This window comes from Podarcis liolepis (genome assembly GCF_965112155.1).
Source record: "Podarcis liolepis genome assembly, chromosome: 5".
Lineage (NCBI taxonomy): Eukaryota > Metazoa > Chordata > Lepidosauria > Squamata > Lacertidae > Podarcis > Podarcis liolepis.
Window position 1 is genome coordinate 64839674 of NC_139556.1, and position 19487 is coordinate 64859160.

Here is a 19487-nt window from a genome sequence, read left to right on the forward strand (position 1 = left end):
ATCTCATGCAGGGGTGCCAACTTGAATAAAATATTGACGGGGGGCAGGTAAACCCCACCCTGCATAACCAATCACACGACACAGTGCATGCATGCCATTTGAATGGCAATGCCCATCAATGCTGGAGGGGCCAAACCCCCCCTCAAGTATTTTTTTGGGGGGAGGGGAGAGACTGAAGGGACCTCAGCCCCTAGGAGTTGGTTCCTATGGTCTCAGGACTTCTAAACCAACAGTGCACAATCTACTTTTGCTGTTCTTCCTAAGAAATGGTGGAGGTGCTGGAAGAAACAGGAGGGACTAGATGTCAGGAGTCAGATTGCTGCCATCTGGGCACATGGAAGTGCTGTAGCACAGAGCCTAGGACATGCCGATCAGAAGGTTGGCGGTTGGAATCCCCACAACGGAGTGAGCTCCCGTTGCTCGGTCCCTGCTCCTGCCAACCTAGCAGTTCGAAAGCATGTCAAAGTGCAAGTAGATAAATAGGTACCGCTCCGGCGGGAAGGTAAACGGCATTTCCATGTGCAGCTCTGGTTCACCAGAAGCAGCTTAGTCATGCTGGCCACATGACCTGGAAGCTGTACACCAGCTCCCTTGGCCAATAAAGCGAGATGAGCGCTGCAACCCCAGAGTCGGTCACGACTGGACCTAACGGTCAGGGGTCCCTTTACCTTTACCTTGCTTTGCATACAGAAAGCTCTGGGTTCAATCCCTGGGTATCACCAGGATGGGCTTGGAGAAACCCCAATCTGAAACCTTTGGAAGCTGCTGCCTGTCAGTTCAGACAATGCTGAACTAAATGAACCAACCAGTATCCTGACTCAGAATAAGGCAGCTCCCCATGTTCCTTTCTGCCATTTTACCCTACAGGCTCACATCGGCACCCTCTGGTCACATGCCCTTGGTCACATGCCCATCTTCTCACTCTGGAGCCTCTTCCACAGCTCATGCCACACACCAACAATTCAGGCCTCAAAAAAATGAACTCAGAAATTCCTCACCCGTTCCTGCACAAAGAACTTCGCGAAGCCGTGAAGCTTGCCAGAGGAAATTGGCCAGCACGCAGTATCGTATAACTTGCTGTGCTTCTCTCGATCCAATGCCGAAACAATGTTCCAGTCAGTCTCCCAGAGCTGCCTGCTGAGTTATCTCTGGACCGCTCACATAATCAAATGCAGTTTATTCAACACACAGAAAACCTCGAAAACAGCCTCGTGCTACACACTGTCAGAAGTACTCATGAAAAAACATGCCTCGAAATTCAGTTTCTAGCTGGCTGCCAGGTCTATAAATAGAAAGGAAATAAGGCATTTGGTTCACAACCCAGTATTATCTCACAGTGTCCTGAACATCAGCAGCTGCATTGCTCAAGATCAAGGATTTCCCTGGAAAAGTCTCAAAGTACACTGCAGCCACCCTGAGAATTGCTGACCTTGGACAGTCTGTATTCTTGAACAGGAGTTCTAAGATGCACAGGACACGACTTGTGTTGCTCACTCCTATTTAGGCTACTTCCATAATTGTGCTCTTTCACAGGGAGGTCATAAACTTGGTCGAGCCTTAAGGAAGGATGGGAGGGTGTACTTTGCCCTGTTTGTTTGTTTGCTTTGTAGCACAAGACAATCTTTAATAAAAAGCAATTTTAAAAAGGAAGGATGGGAGGGAGAAAAGGAGGAATCTTATGCCCTAGTACAAAGGGATTTAACTGGCCCTTTCCACATGCTCTTAGAAAGTACTGACCCAACAAGAATATAATAACTCCGGAATGCTAAATGATTCACAGCTGAATACTGCAAGTTCAGATATGATCAGCTAAACTGATCGATTTCTTCTGCATCTGCCATGTGCCGTTGTACAACACCCTGCTTACTACTCTCTTGATGTTGTAGCATTATTAGATCATGGGCTATGCTGGCTGGGGCTGATGGGAGTTGTAGTCTAACAACATCTAGAGGTCATCATGTTGGCTATCTCTGCTCTAGAGCAGGGGTCAGCAAACATTTTCAGCCATGGGCCGGTCCACTGTCCCTCAGACCTTGTGGGGGGCTGGACTATATTTTGGAGAGAGAAAATGAACAAATTCCTATGCCCCACAAATAACCCAGAGATGCATTTTAAATAAAAGCACACATTCTGCTCATGTAAAAACATTCTTGGACCATCCATGGGCTGGACTGAGAAGCCGATCGGGCCGGATCCGGCCCCTGGGCCTTAATTTGCCTACCCATGCTCTAAAGCATGCACAGCCATGGTTTATATGATCGACAGCATCTAGTACAGCACTGACAAACATCCTGACTCTTGCACCATGCAGGAGGCATGGAATGGGGAGCCACGGGCCTCCAAATGTAGCTAGAGTCCAACATCCATCAGCCCAGTACAGCATGGCGAATGATAAAAAACGATGGGAGTTGTAGTCTAGAGAGCCATAGCCTAGTATGGTCCAAGGATGTTCCTATGCTATACTACACTTTACCTCTTGCTTTTGGATCAGCTCCATGTCCTACCAGAAAGAATGCTGACATTATCCTTCTTGTCCATAGAAATAATCCATACACTCCACTAATTTTTTCTTCATTTTGGCACAGTTAATTTTTTTTCCCTAGAAAGCAGCCTGCAGTACCAACAGAAAACAAAAGTCTGACCTTTCTTCCTACATCGGTACTGCTTTAGGTTCTCATTGTGCGAAAGAATCAAGAGGCAGAAGAAAGTTTCATTCATTAAAGCTCTGCTTGTCCATTCACAGAAATGTTTGCAAATAGCTAATTCCTTCCTTATTCATTTCAGCTGGAATGCTAGAGAAGGATCTTCTGGTAGTGTTCAGAACTCAACATTCTATGCTCACTCTAGATTTCTGCCAAAATTCTACATCAAGTAATTCACTTGAATAATAGCTTTGAACTAGCACTGAAATTATTGCCATACTTAGTACTCAAGAGCACATTTTCAGTTTTTATATGATGTTCTTTTTGAGGGAGCAAAAGTGGAGAGTATAAATTATCTATTTTTTCAACTGTATGCACATCACAATATGACTCTTTGTATTGTTTTAACTGTTGGAAGTCATTTCATGGACTGAACGACATCAGCAGAAAGATAAGCAGGGTTTTAAAGCTCAAAACATGAGTAAGACCTTGCTCTCCCCTATCCCCTCCTTAATTTATTCTCATTCAGTAATTTACAACATCAATGATCTTGTGGCACTGGTTTCATTCACAAAGTGCCTGGTGGCAGCAGATCTCATTCATAAGATTGCAAACTGCTGGGAACTTCAAAACTTCCATAACTGAAAGCATCCTTTAACATTTGTCTAAAACAGCAAGTACCATTCACAATTTCTACCAATTAAAGGTGAAGATAAAGGCTTTCCATTTCACCTACTAAAGCAGTGATGGGGACCCTGTGACCCTCTAAATGCTGCTTAACTCACACTCCCATCATTCCTGACTATTGGCCATGCTGGCTGCAGCTGATGGGAGCTGGAATAAAGCAAGCTTGACCTGTGTGTCTGGATCAGTCGTAGGCAATGGAGGAATAACAAGGGTAGGGTACTACTAGGTGGAGCACAGCTCTCTTGCAGATTGAAGCACAGTTCTGAACCAGGAAGACTGCTCCAAGGAAATGTAAGAAGCCATTGCCTGTCAAGTAGAAAGCAGCAAAGAGACTACAAAGCTCATCCTCTTTGGATGAGCTGAGGGTTTCCCAAACTTGGGTCTCCAGCTGTTTTTGGACTACATCTCCCACCATCCCCAAGCTAGCAGCACCAGTGGTCAGGGTTGATGGGAACTGAAGTCCAAAAACAACTGGTGATCCACGTTTGGGAAATGCTGGAATACAGCAACTGCGTTCTTCCATCACTTTTGTCACAGCTATATGTGAGCAATTGTGGGTGCAATGCAAGGAGGCGAGTAATCAACCATCTCCACCCTAAACTACCTAAGGGGTGCCACCTGTCCCCATCCAGCTGTTCCCCTCACATCTGGTATCAGAGAGGGGGAGACAGATGAGTTTTCTCAAAGAGCAGGGAGAAGTATGATAGATTCACCATGATTTGGAGTGGGATGCTCATTTTTCTCTGTCCCACTACCATCTCTTGTTCAAAGATCTTGCAGCTTGTCTTCAAGCAGCCTGCAAAACTAGCTTGACCAGATACAACAGCGGAACAAAAGGAAAGAGGAAAGCACATACCATGCACACATGGTTCTGCCAGGCTCCCCCATCAATTCTCTTAAAACTCTCTTGCTCTCCAGCCACAAAGAGGGGTTCACAAATAGTGAGCTCTTTGGCCACTCCCAATGGCCTTTCTGAGCTGTGCTTCAGCCCATGTGATCCTACATAAACCTGTCCTATACAGACGCAGGTCATTGCTCCTCCGTCATTGTCAGCAGCTCACAAGGTCTCAGGGAGAAGTCTTTGCCAGCTTTGCAAGACGAACCCAGCAGAGCATGGGGGAAATATCATTCCTTTCTTCATGTGCACTGCTGCCTGCTATAGCTGGCTTTCATGCTTTCCTCCTCGAATACAGTGGCCATATCTGCCAGCAGGGCCCTTGATATATATGGGAAAGGATGTTGTGAGTAAGACTGGTTGTTGGTAGATCCTTTTGGAATGAAGAACGGTAAAAAAAAAATTAACTAAATAAAACTAGGGATGCATTGAATGCTCACCCATTTCAAGTTTTAGGTCAAAAGTAGAGCTTTCGGTAAACATAAACCCGAAAACTGAATTGTGAGAAAATTATCCATTTTCCCAACTCTGTTTGCTGCTCACCTATCTGCTTCTCCAGTGCCGTTTTATCCATTCTCATTACCAAGTTGTCTCTCTTGATTAGTCACATGGGCAATCTGGTCAATAGGGAACCACTTAGTGAAAGTAATTATATTATGCAGCCAAGGTTTTCAACTTTTCTGGGTCCATGGCTCCCTTGACCAACTACATTCTTTCTGTGGCACCCTTGTGGGGCTCAGGAGCCCAGTTATGTCACCCCTCGCTCACAGAGCCAGCAGCATCTCATCCTTTTTCAAACACCCTCCCTTCTGGAGGGGTCCCTCAGTCTCCTCTCCTGTCCTGTCTCCTTGGGAGTCCTCCGGACAGCCGCAGCTGCCGCCCTTGATCTCTGAGCTACCCCACCCTGTCCCAAAGAGAGGTGCATCCTCACACTGCCCCACAGAGGCCTGGGAACCACTCCCTGGCCAACCCCAGAGGCACCATTCGCCCGGGAAGCTTGTAGCCAGGGCTGCTGCAACAAACAGCTGTGCAAGCCTTTGGGAGGCATGAGTGGGAATCAGAGGAGGGAGGGAAGGGAAAAGGGACAGAGGCAAGTGTTGTCCACAGCACCCCTGACCATCATTCAGGTACCCCAGTGGTTGAAAGCCACTGATATAGCCCATTATATTTGATTATGTGATATCATTAAGGGCAAATCAAGCCTACTGAAGGGAGGGGGCAATGTTTCTTGCAGCCAATGAAGAATTCTATAGTGAGTGGGGTGACATTACAACAGTATGTAGGCAAACAAAGGCAATTCAGGAACCATAGCTCTCACTCGAGCAGGCAAACCTTATCACCTCATTTTGATGCAATCACAATGGAACGGCCAAAGGGGGGGGAGACTATTTTCAATTTGATTTGGGGGGGGCAATGTCTCCCTTTCAGATCCATCCTGGGTAAGACTAGTTGCTGGCCAGAGCTGTATGGGAAACTAAGGGTGTTTTGGAAAACTCCCCACGACAGTCACCACAGCTGAATGAATGATCCACACTGGAATCTGAAATGAACCAAGTATGGTGAAACCAGATATAGCATCAGCACCATCAGCTGAATTTCTGGAGGCAAATAATTGTATGAACTACAGTTTGCAATTGGTGGGAAAACAACCCTCTGTGGCTAGTTTCTTTCAAAAGAAAGGTTAACACCGTGACTCCCCCCTCCCCCCGCCAATACTTGTGAACAATTAGTACCCCAAACAGATTACAGTAAAATAGCATGAGTCAACCAGTCTTATGATTCTGGACAGGGCTGAATCATGCCATTCAAGCACCCATGGTTGGCAGTACAGCAGCTGAGGCTGCAAATGAAAAAGATACGGTGTCAGAGAGACACACACAAACAGGCAATACCTCAGATAAGAGCAGATTTGCCAACTTTCATGTGCTAGGGCTAAGGAGACATACAGATTTTCTGAACGGTGCTAGTTCAGCCTGAGTCTCAGAGGCCACTGCAAGATTTCTAATTACCACCCCCTTTTCTTTTCTTTTCTTTTCTTTTCTTTTCTTTTCTTTTCACAATCAGAGGTTCAAACACACACTGTTGCTCTCACATTCTCTCTCAGCCTCCTAGAAACAGTCTGAAGTGCTCCTGCTCAGAGGTAGCCAACACAGTGTACTTCAGATACTGGACTCCCAACTCTCATCAGCCTCAGGTCAGTAGTTAGGAATGATGGGATCTGGAGTCTGGCTGCACTGGCAACATCTGAAGGGCACTGTACTGGTTGCTCCCAGTTCAGTTTATGAAGACCTATATCTCATGCACAAATAAGAGATTGCTCTCTCCCATCTCCTATGTTTTCACCTGGTCAAAAGGGGGGGAGGGGTGTGTTAACATTTTGTCTTTATCTTCAAATACAGTAACAGATATAACTTCACCAGGAATCTCACACTAGAGATACCATAGTTCATTGTGCTGAAATAAGAAGAGCAGTTCAGAGTCACTTATGTAAAGATTAACATCTTATTCATAACATCTCACAGAATGAGTCCATCAATATGAACAGCTTTAGCATTCATTTAAAAAGTCCGTAACTATTAAGTACAGTCCAATCTCTCCTTTCCTAACAGAAGGGTATTATAAAATCAAGTTCAGTCTACGTTTGGTTAGAAATGAACTGTGGTGTTGAAAAATGAATGGGGTTGCTTATAAGGCAAGAATGGAAATATTCAGGGAACTGGAATAGTTTCTCATAAGTCTTTAGAAAATGCAGGAAAGAAATTTACATTACACCTTTCCATTATACACACTATAATGTTAATTTCACATCATTTTTGTATACTGTATCATGGTTATGCTATGATTTGTTATAGATTTTCAAAAGCAATTATCCTATACCCTAAACATCTTCTCCAAGGGGTTGTACCTTTATGCTGGTAAAGAAAAAGCATTGTTGCCCTTTTCAACTGATGAATGAATGAATGTTCAGATCAATGCAAATTAATATGTAGGAAACTAGAATGTGTTAATTATCAAAAGCAGGAACATACCAACTTTAAAATCATACTGAACAAAATTAGCCCAGAAGGAAAATGCTTGATCATGGCATCAAGTTATATCACAATCTTGAAGGCACATAGAGGCAATGTTAGAAACCGAGATATGAAAGCTAGGAGCTAAATGGCACCTTAAACCTAGGTTAAGGGCACAACAACAGAATGTCTAGGCACAGACATTATAACAAGAATACAAAGCTGAAAATGAATGAACTGCAGCTAAAATATTATGTTAATTTTTCACATGGTCTAGTCCTTTCCCTACCCACCCACCCTAATATTCTTAAGAGGGTCTCTTCTCCAGACTTCAGAGAGTAGCTGGAAGTGGGGAGGCAGAAAAAGGTCCTCCTTTCCTTCCACTCTGCAGTTTTAATCTGAAATCTTAGATACACTACTGCGCCCAGAGCTCAGAAATTGCTTGCACTAATGAAATTCCCTGTGGCAAAATGCACCTAAAACAATGGGAGTTTCGAACACTGCGTAGACGGTGTTAAATAAAACTTGCACCAGCAAATCCAGTGTGAGAGTTGACAATATTTCCAACTACTATAGTACCCTTTAACATTTCTTAAAACCACCCCTTTGGCCCATACAGGGATTTACAGCTTTATTAATCAGCTCAATAGTTAAAGACGTGATAATATGTGCTGAGTTTATACATGTGACTAACACTAACTCCACAGTATCAAGTTCTGCACATATATATGCTTTTAAATGTATACAAATGGTGTCACTCATAACTAACATGAAAATGATACATCCACATCAATATATTCAGCAATCCTAACCCAATCAACTATACTCCCTGCACTCTCAGTGGCAAGATTTTATTCAGCACATTTTATCACTTAAGTTTTTTAACATAGGATGACAAATGGTTGTGCGCACACACCTTTCCAAAATTCCCACTGTAGAGAAGCTGGCTCTAAAAATAATGGGCTAGAACTTAGAAAAACAAACTTCAGGATAGGGCTTTGGCCATGTTGAGACCATTTGCTTATCTCCACTGCATCACTTATTTTCATTTGTGCCACTAATGAAATAATGGAGTGTCACTAGCCATAGGTCAGATTCTCTTGCTACTATCCTGGAGCAAGGACAGGTATTTTGGTTTACAGCACCGGCACTATTTCAAGCATAAGCAGATCCTTTGTATCACAAAATCACATTCAAGGGATAGAACATTTAAAAATATGGATTGTCTCTCTAGTAACCCTTAATATCCCTCCACTAGAATATTCACTGTTGACTTCTGTTCACAGAATTCTCAAATTCTCCACAACTCCCTCATCCCTCTAACTTTTGTGTTTCTTTGCATCCAGTTAACTACCACAGAAATGACTCACAGAAACAACATAATCCAGACCAGACACTCCAGTCACTCCTGGGGAACCAATTTTATAGTCTAAAAAAATTGTTTTGTCGGATGGGAACGGTAGGTGATTCAACATGTTATAATTAAACAGAAGTCTCTCTCCTCTGTCTCTGTCTCGATAACACTCATTGAAACCATAGATCTGGTTTGCTTTAGGAACAACTTAATTACACAGCTGTAATTAACAAATATTTACTGACACTTTTCTATGTGATTTATTTGAAAACAAGAGTTTTCAAATAAATTGTAAAATAGATTTGTAAAAGAGCACCACAAGACACCATACATTAGCAAAATCAAGCTCAGTTTCTGATGCTTTAGGAAGATGAGAAAGCTAACTGTTTCTATTACACAAAAGTTTTAAAAACAGGATCACAAGAGCACCTTGCCTTCATCCCATGAGGAACTGTTACAAACACATGAGAGATTTTCAGGATTCATACACTTCATTTTCAACAGAAATTATTTCCTTTAAGTACAAGAAGACATAACTTTTGGATGACTCTTCAAAGAGACCAAAAAAAGATTAACCAATTTAAAAATAAGCATGTTACTAACTTCTTTTAATCTCTTAATGCAAATTAGCTGCAAACTAAAATTTATCAGGGCATTTTCAAATCTTCCATTCACTTACATTTTATGTCTTTTTATTTGGATACTGCAAATTCACTTTTTATGTTCTTAATATTAAATATTTTAGCCCACAAAATAACTTTTTTTTCCAAATAGCAGAACAAGAACATTTTACACCAGTTGCTACATTACTGCTATATTTCCCCATGTATACACTGTGAGTTTATACAAGTAAACTTTATCAGTTCTGTTCTACAGGAAGGCACAACATGATATTACTGCAAACTTTCCATTCAGGGTGTGCAACTAAATCAAAATCAGTGCTTAATGTAAAACACTTGTGTAAATTTTTCCATTCCAATAATAATTATACTTAGAAAGCTTCTAATTCATAAAAGTTCCTTAAACAAACTGGATTATTTTTTCATCAAATTAAATGTTCTGTAAAACATCTGGATTTAAAACACATTTTGAGGAGAGCCATTTTATTTACCATTTCTGCATAAAACAATAGAAGCAGAAAACAACAACATGAACAGGGCACTTCCCTAAAAAATTTGCACCCCAAGCACTGAAAACTGGTAATATTGAATTTATGAAATATATTGAGAGCCTTCTGTCAGCCTCTGGCTGAATTACCCCTCCCCACGCCCCCAGAATTGTCATATGGCAGACACCATTTTCAGAGCTACCTCTGCATGAGAGTCCTAGCTTTCTTGCTCGCTAAGAAATAAAGAGGGGAGGCACCACAACACAATGCAGATTAGCAAATCCAGATTGAATCCTCACATTCTTGCTCCTTTCTGAAAACTTAGTTTTCTACTGCAAGAGTGGAAAGAATGAGGCACTACTATACACCAAGGCAAAGCTATATAACCCACTTAAATACACCATATCTGCAGCCTACTCTCTCTTGCAAATCCTAAGCATGTTTAACTGGAAATACGCCTCACTGGCTTTAACTGTAGAGAGCTAATCTGCTACAAAATACACACACATACCAAAATGTGGCACTTTACAAATGGACATATTTATTGTGACATAAGCTTTTGTGGGTCAGAGTACACTTTGGCTCTTGGGTGTTTTTTTTTTTACTGATATGGATGGAACAGACATTTTAAAAAGTTTAAGATAGTAGGCTTAAATCCAAATGGATTTGAGCAGCAATTAATTTAAGTTTAAAACATGGCATTGAGAGTAGCTTGAGGTGTCATACAAAGTAGGTTTCCTTAACAAGTTATACTGTATTTTGATCAGACAGGTAAATCACACACTTGTGAATTTAAACATTCAGTCCAAACCTGACCATGAATCCCACCAAACAACGACGAAAAAGGACTCCTCGTTACAAAATCTAACCATTTTTTTTATAAAAAAGAGAAAATCCTCAAGCTGTGTTTAACTTACCATGGTGTGAAAGGTACTTAACTTACCATGGTGTGAAAGGTGTTTATTAATATAAACATTTTTGCATTCTAATTAAAGATGACCATATCTTGACATCTGATCTGGAAAGTTGTCCCAGAAGCATCTCCATGTCTACACACAACCAGCTTTCCCAACAAAGCCCATGAAAACATTTAGAAAGCTAACTGTGTTCAAGTGTTTTTGGAGCTATTTGATGCATACCGAGATCTGACTAAATTCGGAGATGACATGCATTCAGCTTCTGAGAATTTAACCTTAAGGAGCATTGTAATAGTCCTACTGAAACATATAGATAGCTCCCATTCTCCAAATCGATTACAACTAATTATAGGACAATTAACCTTCAGAATCCTTAGGCATGACAGGCAGGTGTAAGGGTATTAGAATATAATTTTATTAATTTGTCTCCCTTGTTTCAACTCCCCCCAATGTTAATATTATCAAAGAATTTGCCATTCTCGTGGCTTTTTTTTCATAGTAAAAAGTTAAAACAAGTTTTGTGTTAGAAAAACAGAACTAATTGGGTGAAAAGCTGCTAATCATGACACTAAATATTTGCACCAGTCTAACTACCTGAAATCATGTTCTGCAAATAGCAATCAGAATATCCAATCCTAAACTTGTTTACTTGCTGGTGTAGCAAATATTTGGAACTGACCACAGAGTGACAAGCTTCTGCCACTTATGCATTTAAAAAGAAAATAATCAAAATTTTCTGATGCATTCATAATCCAGTGCTTACTTATTTGGGAGTAAGCTCCACTGAAGAGAGACAACTCAAAAGTAAGAGTGAGCATGCACAGAATAGTGTTAGCTTGGCTTTCTTTATCTAGCATTCAACATTTTTAGGAGTGAGCAGTGCTTTTTTTCTTTAAAAATGTTTAGGGGAACTCTAATTTTGACTCAAGAAAATCACCATTTTATAGTTCAAATTGGGAAAAATTAATACAATAAATGGACAAAAGTACAAAGATTCACAAAATGTTTAGGGGTATGCGTACCCCCAGGGGAAAAAAGCACTGGGGGTGAGGATTTACCAATGAGAAGTGTACTCTGCACACTTAGAACTGTTACCAATTTAACACCTACCAACAACACTGTGATCAAACAGAGTTTAGTTCCATATAGCACATGACAAAATTAGGACGTTACAATTAGTTATGTGGAAAATAATAAAAACACTAAGGTACAAATGTCAGTATGAAGTCTAGAATTTCTAAGCAGCTGTTGCAAATCAGTGTTTTTACTGCTACAGACTAACACCAAAAATGCAGCTTACATGTAATCTCACAATAGTATTTCATTTAATGGTATGGCATTTCTCATGTTCTGAAGCTACTCATACAAATGATCTGAGTAACAAGTTCCGGACTGCATAAGTTTTCTCACATTAAATATTCTCTCCACTTGATTATAACACTACCAAAATTCTATACAGTGGTGCCTCGCAAGACGAAAATAATCCGTTCCGCGAGTCTCTTCGTCTAGCAGTTTTTTCGTCTTGCGAAGCAACCCTATTAGCGGCTTAGCGGATTAGCGCTATTAGCGGTTTAGCGGCTATTAAAGGCTTAGCAGCTAAAAGGCTCTTAGCGGCTTAGAAAAAGGGGGGGGGAGCAAAAAAAATCGCAAGACTTGCAAGACGTTTTCGTCTTGCGAAGCAAGCCCATAGGGAAATTTGTCTTGCGAAGCGCATCGAAAAACGGAAAACCCTTTCGTCTAGCGGGTTTTTTGTCTTGCGAGGCATTCGTCTTGCGGGGCACCACTGTACAAATATTTCAAACACAACATTTATCATATTTCTGCACTATTTCTTTTAAACTTTGGAGTAGTTTCTTTTAACTAAAGGCATCTATAGGGAATGCCATACAATACTTCTTTTCAAACACCAGTTTTAACTTCAGTTTTTTAATCCTAAAACTAAACTGTGCATTTTGAGAAATTAACATGCCGAAGCTATTTCTTAAACAGAACCTCAAAAATATGTCTAGAGCTTGCACACTACTCAGGAAGTCAATAAATGTCTCTACACGCTCAGGAACTGCATGTTCACTGCATCTCTCCCAAATGCAAAGCAAATTTTACTACCCTGATGCAAAGCAGGTATGAAGTCAGAGCCTTCAACAGTAATGGGTATTGGTATAACTAATTTTCCCGTGTACTACAAAGGCTTGCTACATTGCTTGTGATGAAGAATGACAGTTACAGGAGAGGGAAGGAAAGGAAAAAAGAGAAAGGCCACAAGCACAAGCCCTTCACCCATTATGTCAGAGATTTGGAAACAGTCTGCAGCAGAACTTGTGTGCTTATGTGTTAGACAGCTGCAGTGGTAAAAGAACAGTTGCGTATGCAGCAATATTCATAAAGCAAGTTGGAATTCTACAGATCAGGAACACCATACTTTATACATTATAATAACCTAAAATACCACAACTTTTTAAATGTGCTTTGCATGGAGTAAGAGAAAAACCCTCAGATGAGGAAATACTACACAGCAATCAGAACAAAGACTAAATCAGAAGGCAACATGAACACCCCATATAAAATCACACCCCTTCATGGATCACTGCCTTGTCTGCGAAGGGGCCTGAATAACTCCAAGAAGCTATGAGCCATGCCGTGCAGGGCCACCCAAGACGGACAGGTCATAGCCGAGAGTTTAGACTAAATGTGATCCACCTGGAGAAGGAACTGGCAATCCACTCCAGTATTTTGCCAAGAAAACTCCATGGACATAAAAAAGGGGAACCTTTGAGAAGAAAGTGAGAGCTTCCAAGGCATGCTCTGGTTCATGGGGTCACAGAGAGTCGAACACGACTAAGACGACTAAACAACAACAACATAAAATCACACTTCTGCCATGGATCCATAAAAAAGCCCAAACTACTCCAAAGGAGTACAGGTCACACAGGTTGTGTGGTAAGGTCCTTTGGCAACAAAGATCTCCCATCTCTGGAGTGTGAGGTAGGTGTAGATTGAAAGTTAAGAAGTAGCTTTTAACACTTCTTGAGCTCTGAATACAAACCAAGAGTTGCCACGGGCTTGCTCATTTTCAGCTAAACGTTTGGCTGGTCAAAATAGGAACACTAAATGAATTGCTAAAAATGTTAGCCAACATAATGGCTGCAGTCCTAGGCATGTTTACTTTAATGCAAACCTCCCTGCCCCCCCCAAAAAAAACCCATCAACTAGGGTTTTACTTCCAGGCAGTTGTGTGCAGGATTGTACTATAAATGGATTCTCAAGACGTCACAGGAAGCCTTTTGTTAAGGCATCATGGCATTTCAAAGAAATTATCAAGTTGCTGCATTGAAAACAATGCTTCACAACCGAATCCATACCGGGGGAAACACTTGATGGTTTCAAGAATGAAAACGACTCATAAGCACCAAAAAGAGAGAGAGGCAAACACGCAGCTAGTTACTAAACAACATACCGCACCACAGCCTAAACTTAAGTGACGCAACCTCGCTCTGCTTCTGGGTCATATGAGTAAATCGACTGTAGTAAACAAAAGAACATGAAAGTACTTACCTTAATTTTTTAGGGACAGAATAATCCACTTCCATGACTTTGCCATGCAACTCCGCTTTACCTTAAAAGTGGGGAAAAGAAATAGAAATGTGGAAGCGTTGTGCTGCTCAGAAATGAAACTCGACTAGAGCTGAGGGAGGGTGTCACACTTCTTGATTCGCCACAGTCCACGGGAGAGCGAGGACTGTGGGGAACGACGCATCAGGCATCAGTTTTGGGGTGAGAACTCCTTGAAAGTAAGTTCCAGCTCTGAAAGGATTTTAAGCACTTTGTGAGGGAAGCGTCTATATTCGGGGTGGGCGTGGGGGGCACAGATTCCTTTTCCCCAAAGGAATTACTCCTCCCTCTGCCCGTGAAACCATCCTTTTGACCTATTCCTTGGCTCAGTCCTTTTGATCTGAAAGTTGGGAGCGTTCACATGAACACGCACTCCGAGGCGGGAGAATACTGCGCGTCCGGCTCCAGTACCGCCCCCTCAGCTCGAAGCCTTCTACCCCACACTGTTCGTATGAATGCCCCGCGAACTACCGAGGAGCCGGGCAGCTCATCCCCACGCCGAAGGGCTCTTGCGTGGGTGAGCTCGCCCTGCCTGATCTTCCTGCCCCCCGATTCCACCCAAGAAACGGCCCGGCCGCGCGCATCAATGAAGGGCCATCCGGACTGCGCGCTGCTCTCCGGCCGGCCTTTCCCGGCGGCTTCCAGCCCGGTCCACTGAATCCCGGTGGCCGGGCTCCCTCCCGGGGCTGGGCCAATCCCCCCCTCCGGCTGCTCCGGCCTTGGCTCGGCTCACTCGCGGCGCAGCTGCCGGCCCCAGGGCTGCGCGTCGCTCGGGCCCCCAGGCACGTCTCGAGCTCTTTGCTCCGGGTCCCCGTCGAGTTGGGACAGGGCACCTCGTAGAAAGGTGCCCGAGATCTAGTGGGTGCCACGAGAGCTGGAGGGAGCCGTCCCCAGCGCCCGGGAGCCGCTCAATAAAATCGGAGAAAAAAATCAGCGAAAAATCCCTCCCTCGCCCGCCGGGCCGCTCGCCGGAGCGCAGCGCGCGCGCGGGGCGAACGGGAAGGGGCGCACGGGGCGCGGGGACCGGCTCGCAGGATCCCAAGTAAGCATCGCCCTCCGAGGGAAAGAGAGAACCCCATCGGTCGGCAGGGACCCCCGATCGCCGGAGGCGGTCTGGGTCAAGCTGGGAGCCCCTTCGCCGCCACCGACTCCCGCCCGAGCGGGGATTCCCCTGGCCGTGCAAGCTGCCTCGCGGGCTCTGAGGGGCCTCAACCAAGCCGGGGGAATGAAGGGACGGCAGCCGGGGGTGGGAGCAAAGTAAGCGGTCTTCGCGCACGCCCCCCTGACCAACGCGGAGCGCCGCGCCTGCAGGCTTACCGGAGAGGGTCTCGATGGCGCGGATGGCCCAGTTCTGGTCCGGGTAGTCCACGAAGGCGTAGCCGGACTTGAGCAGGACCTGCCCGGTGAGGGGCAGCTTCCTGTCGCCGAAGAGCTGCCGGAGCTCCTCGGCAGTCACGGCCGGGCTCAGGTTGCCGATGTAGAGCTTGTTCATCGTCCGCCTCTTCGGGACGGGGGGAGGGACCGAGCGAAGCCGAGGCCGCCGCGGCCGCCCCCTCCTGCTCGTCGGCCGCCCACCTACCTAGCGGAGCCACCCAAGCCACTACCTCCCCGCCAGCCGGCCCGGCCCAGCGCGCTCCTCCAGCCGCTCTCAACAGCGCCCCGCAGCCGGGCGGGCAGCGAGCGAGCGAGAGAACGCGCGGGCGGGCGGAGCCCAGCCCAGCCCAGCCCCACGCGGACCCTCCTCTGAGCTCCGGGTCGTTGGGGCCCGCGTCTCCCACTCCCGGGACCGGCAGGAGGCAGCGCGTCTGGTGCAGACCTGGCCCGGGCGCCCGCCGAGAGAGGGATGGAGCGGCGCGCTGGGCGAGCCGAGCCGAGTGCCAAGCAAGCGCCGCCCCCTCGCTCCTCTCCTCTTCGCCCGGAGCACGTGGCCACGTGCCGCGCGGGGATGCAGCCCCGGAGCCGAGCGGGCAAAGCCTTCGCTCCCGCCTGGAGACTCGGCGCGCCTCTCGGCGGACGGAGGCGGCAGGAAGAAGTAGTCCTGGCCCACGCCGAGGCCGGCGGTCCCGGGCAAGCCTTCTTCCCGGCAGCGGCGGGGGCGCTGGAGTTGCAAGAAGAAGCGATGCTTTTTCGGGTCATACATGAGCCAGATCGTAAAAGAGCCCCAGATAATGATGATGATGATCGTAATGATTGTGATCTAAAACAACTGGCAACTTTTTTGTGCGCGTGAGCGCAGGGCGACTTAGTTTTACCCAGTCACAGGACAATGTTTACGTGCGGGTGTGTTACGTGCAGGTCATGTTTACGTGCGGGTGTGTTTATTAAGTCTGAATGCCCCTGGAGTGCAACAAAAAGCCTTGTTTACTTTCTCTGCTTTGACAGGATTCTGAAAGCGAGCGCGACTTTCCCCCGTAGCCCACGTTTCTCCGCTGGGTTTGAGTGAGATTTCTCTCGCGCGCTCTCTGCCTGTGTGTCTCTGTTAGCGATTATAGCCTATCAGAAAAGGCGAAGGATTGCAGTCCTGCGGGCAAGCCGCGCTCTACCTCCTGCTCGCCCACTTCCGGATTCACACGGCCCCGTCCAGGTCCGGGGATTCCCAGCTCCGCTTTCGATGGAGGGAAACTCTGCCCAAGTCCAGGGGCTCATCTGGGACGATTTATTAGAACGGAGGTGTTTGGGCTCCAGTGAAACCGGAGTCAGTGCGATTTTGAGAGCCTGCTTAAACACTACCGTCTCGATCCCATGCGGCGTTTACTCGGGAGCAGTTTCTGTTGACTTCCATGGGAAGATGCGCTCAGGATGGTGGCGCGACTGTGTTGAAAGGCTCCTCACCGAGATACAAGGGCGTCAGCTGGGGAAATAAGAGCAGCGTTGTGAAGAAGATGCCCCCCCACCCGCTCTCAAGACGGCGGTGGCGCCTGGCTATCCTGTCTATGAATGAGCAGCAGCAGTGGCAGAAGAAGCACGATGATGGCCACGTGTAGGGGAGAGGGGCTCGAGTTCAGTGAGGGGAGAGGGCATCTGCTTTGCTAGCAAAAGGTTCAATGTCCGGGTAGGGCAGGGAAAGTGATCTGCGTGAAAAACCCTGGAGAGCTGCTGCCGGTCAGTATTGACAATCCGTGGCTAGAATGGGCAGACGGACGTTCCTAGAGTTTCCATTTCCCCTTTGCAGAAGGCTCAGCAGTCCTGTCTGCTGTGAAGCCCCTCTGTCACAACTACCCCTCGGTGGGGGAGACGCTTCCCCTGAACTTCTTGGCTGGGTAAGTAAAAGCAACGCGGCGGCGCGATTCCGCCCACCTTTAAAGATGTTCGTGGCGACGTCACGGTCAGATCCGCTGCACGGACCATCTCCTTCCCGTTATTCATGTCTGTCGGGATTAGCCACAAGGTGCTCGGAAGAGGAGCCAAAGTTAGAGGCATCGTTGGCGAGGAGAGAGGAGGGCTCAACGAAGTTCTTCTGCGCAGGCTCCGAAAGATGAATGGAAGATACGATGCGCCTCGTGTTTCTGTGCATTTCCCATTCATCCCGAGTGAGCTTGTGAAAGACATCTTTCACAGCCCAAGGGGATTGTGTTATGATGCTGAAGTTGGTTCTTGGCTCCAAACGCTCTGTTAGGGCCAAGAGAGTAGATTGCACGTCTTTCCCAGGCAGCTTAGGCTTGGGCTATTTTATTTTATTTTATTTTATTACTTTTTTAGGAAACCTCCCCCTCCCCTCTTCTTTTGCAAAACATTTTTCAAAAATACATTTTATGCTGCAGAAAGATTGGATCTGCCCACTGAGCAGACATGGCCTTGGAACCATGGATGAGTCAGAGTTGAGGTCCTCCCCTCCACAAATAATAAACAATAGTTTTTAAACCAAGAAACAATTGGACTATGTTTTCAGTTATATATATATAGACTGAAATCACACGACTAATAACTAAGTGCTCATTGCCTCTAGCTACTTATTAATCAGAAATATTTCATTTATTTTGACCCTTGTCTAGATAACAGAAAAGGATATTTAAATAAAATAATATTGCATTAAAAAAAATAAGGCTTTACTGAAACATCCCAAAGAAAGTGTTTATCTATTGCATAGCTTTCCAAACTTTTCATAATAAAAAAATTCCTTCCAGTAGCACCTTAAAGACCAACTAAGTTAAGGTGCTACTGGAAGGAATTTTTTTATTTTGACTATGGCAGACCAACACGGCTACCTATCTGTAACTCAAACTTTTCATGTTGGTGACATACTTCTTAGACATGCATAATTTTGCAACACAGTAAATCAGTTTTACTAGCAAGCCGGAGGTTAAACTAACCCATTTCCAGCCCTGGGAGGAATGTGGGGAGCGTTCATGTGACACACCTACACACTGCAGCAGATACACTAATGTGTCGAAAACACAGTTTGGAAAGCTCTGGTCTATTGACTGTTGCATTCATGGCTCACCTTTTCTCCAAGAAGCACAAGGTGTGATACTTGGCTCTCCCCCTCTCAGTATCATCCTCTTATTTGCTTGTTAGACAAATAGAAAAGACCAACTCTGCATTTTGTAAGGATCTTAAGAGGAACCGCAGGAGGCACTTAGCAGATAATGAGCAGTGCCATCTTCTGCATACTTATACAAAAGTCAGTACTTTGTTCAACAGGATATATTTATTCCCTTGTAAATTTGAATAGGATTGCAGCCCTATTGAAAGTGTGACACTGCTATTGCTTTTTGGTATTCCCCACCACCACTAATGAACCAACACGGTTACCCGATTTTTATTTTTATTTTTATTTTGTCTTTATATGTGTGTTAACAAAGTTTGTATGCATTGTATTTAACACCTTGTTTTTAAGCCCAAATCAGCTTCTGAAATAGAACAAAAGGAGGCTGCAAAGTGAAAATGCTGAATTGCAATTTGTCAAGAGGTTGAGTGCCATCACCTGTGGCTTGTGTAGGACAAAGGTTTTCTTAAAATTATGCTACATGTTTGGGAGGAAGCATGCATGGACAACCCACAAGTAGCACTGGAGAAGGTTTGAATACCACTGTGTGGAATAGAGCTGTCACAGTGTCACCAGACCAGAAGACTCCAGACAAGTGAGGCACCTTGCTTCCTGCATGAGGGAATCAACTGTTAAGCAAAGGAGAGGGCCAAAGACATCTCACAGAGCTAACCCTGGCTCCCATCTGGTAGCTTGGTGGAAGAAGAGCCCTCAAATTGGAAAAAGGCGACTGCAACTCAAGCCTTGTCATGTGGGAAACTTTAGGTTGATCTCTGCA

The 19487-nt window shown here is 45.0% G+C and overlaps 1 protein-coding gene across 2 annotated transcripts in view; it reads right to left on the reverse strand.

The window, feature by feature from the left end:
- The window catches only part of IGF2BP2 (insulin like growth factor 2 mRNA binding protein 2), a 59823-nt gene extending 43700 nt beyond the window's left edge, over positions 1–16123 (reverse strand). Inside the window, exons 1-2 of one of the 2 annotated variants that reach the window (XM_083506460.1) lie at positions 15541–16123; positions 14167–14227 (exon numbers count right to left, since the gene is read on the reverse strand). In XM_083506460.1, coding sequence (XP_083362586.1) covers positions 14167–14227; positions 15541–15715 — 236 coding nt within the window. In that variant the 5' untranslated portion in view covers positions 15716–16123. The remainder of the gene's footprint in view (positions 1–14166; positions 14228–15540) is intronic. The other variant, XM_083506461.1, reaches the window with a different exon arrangement.
- Positions 16124–19487: the final 3364 nt, after the last annotated feature.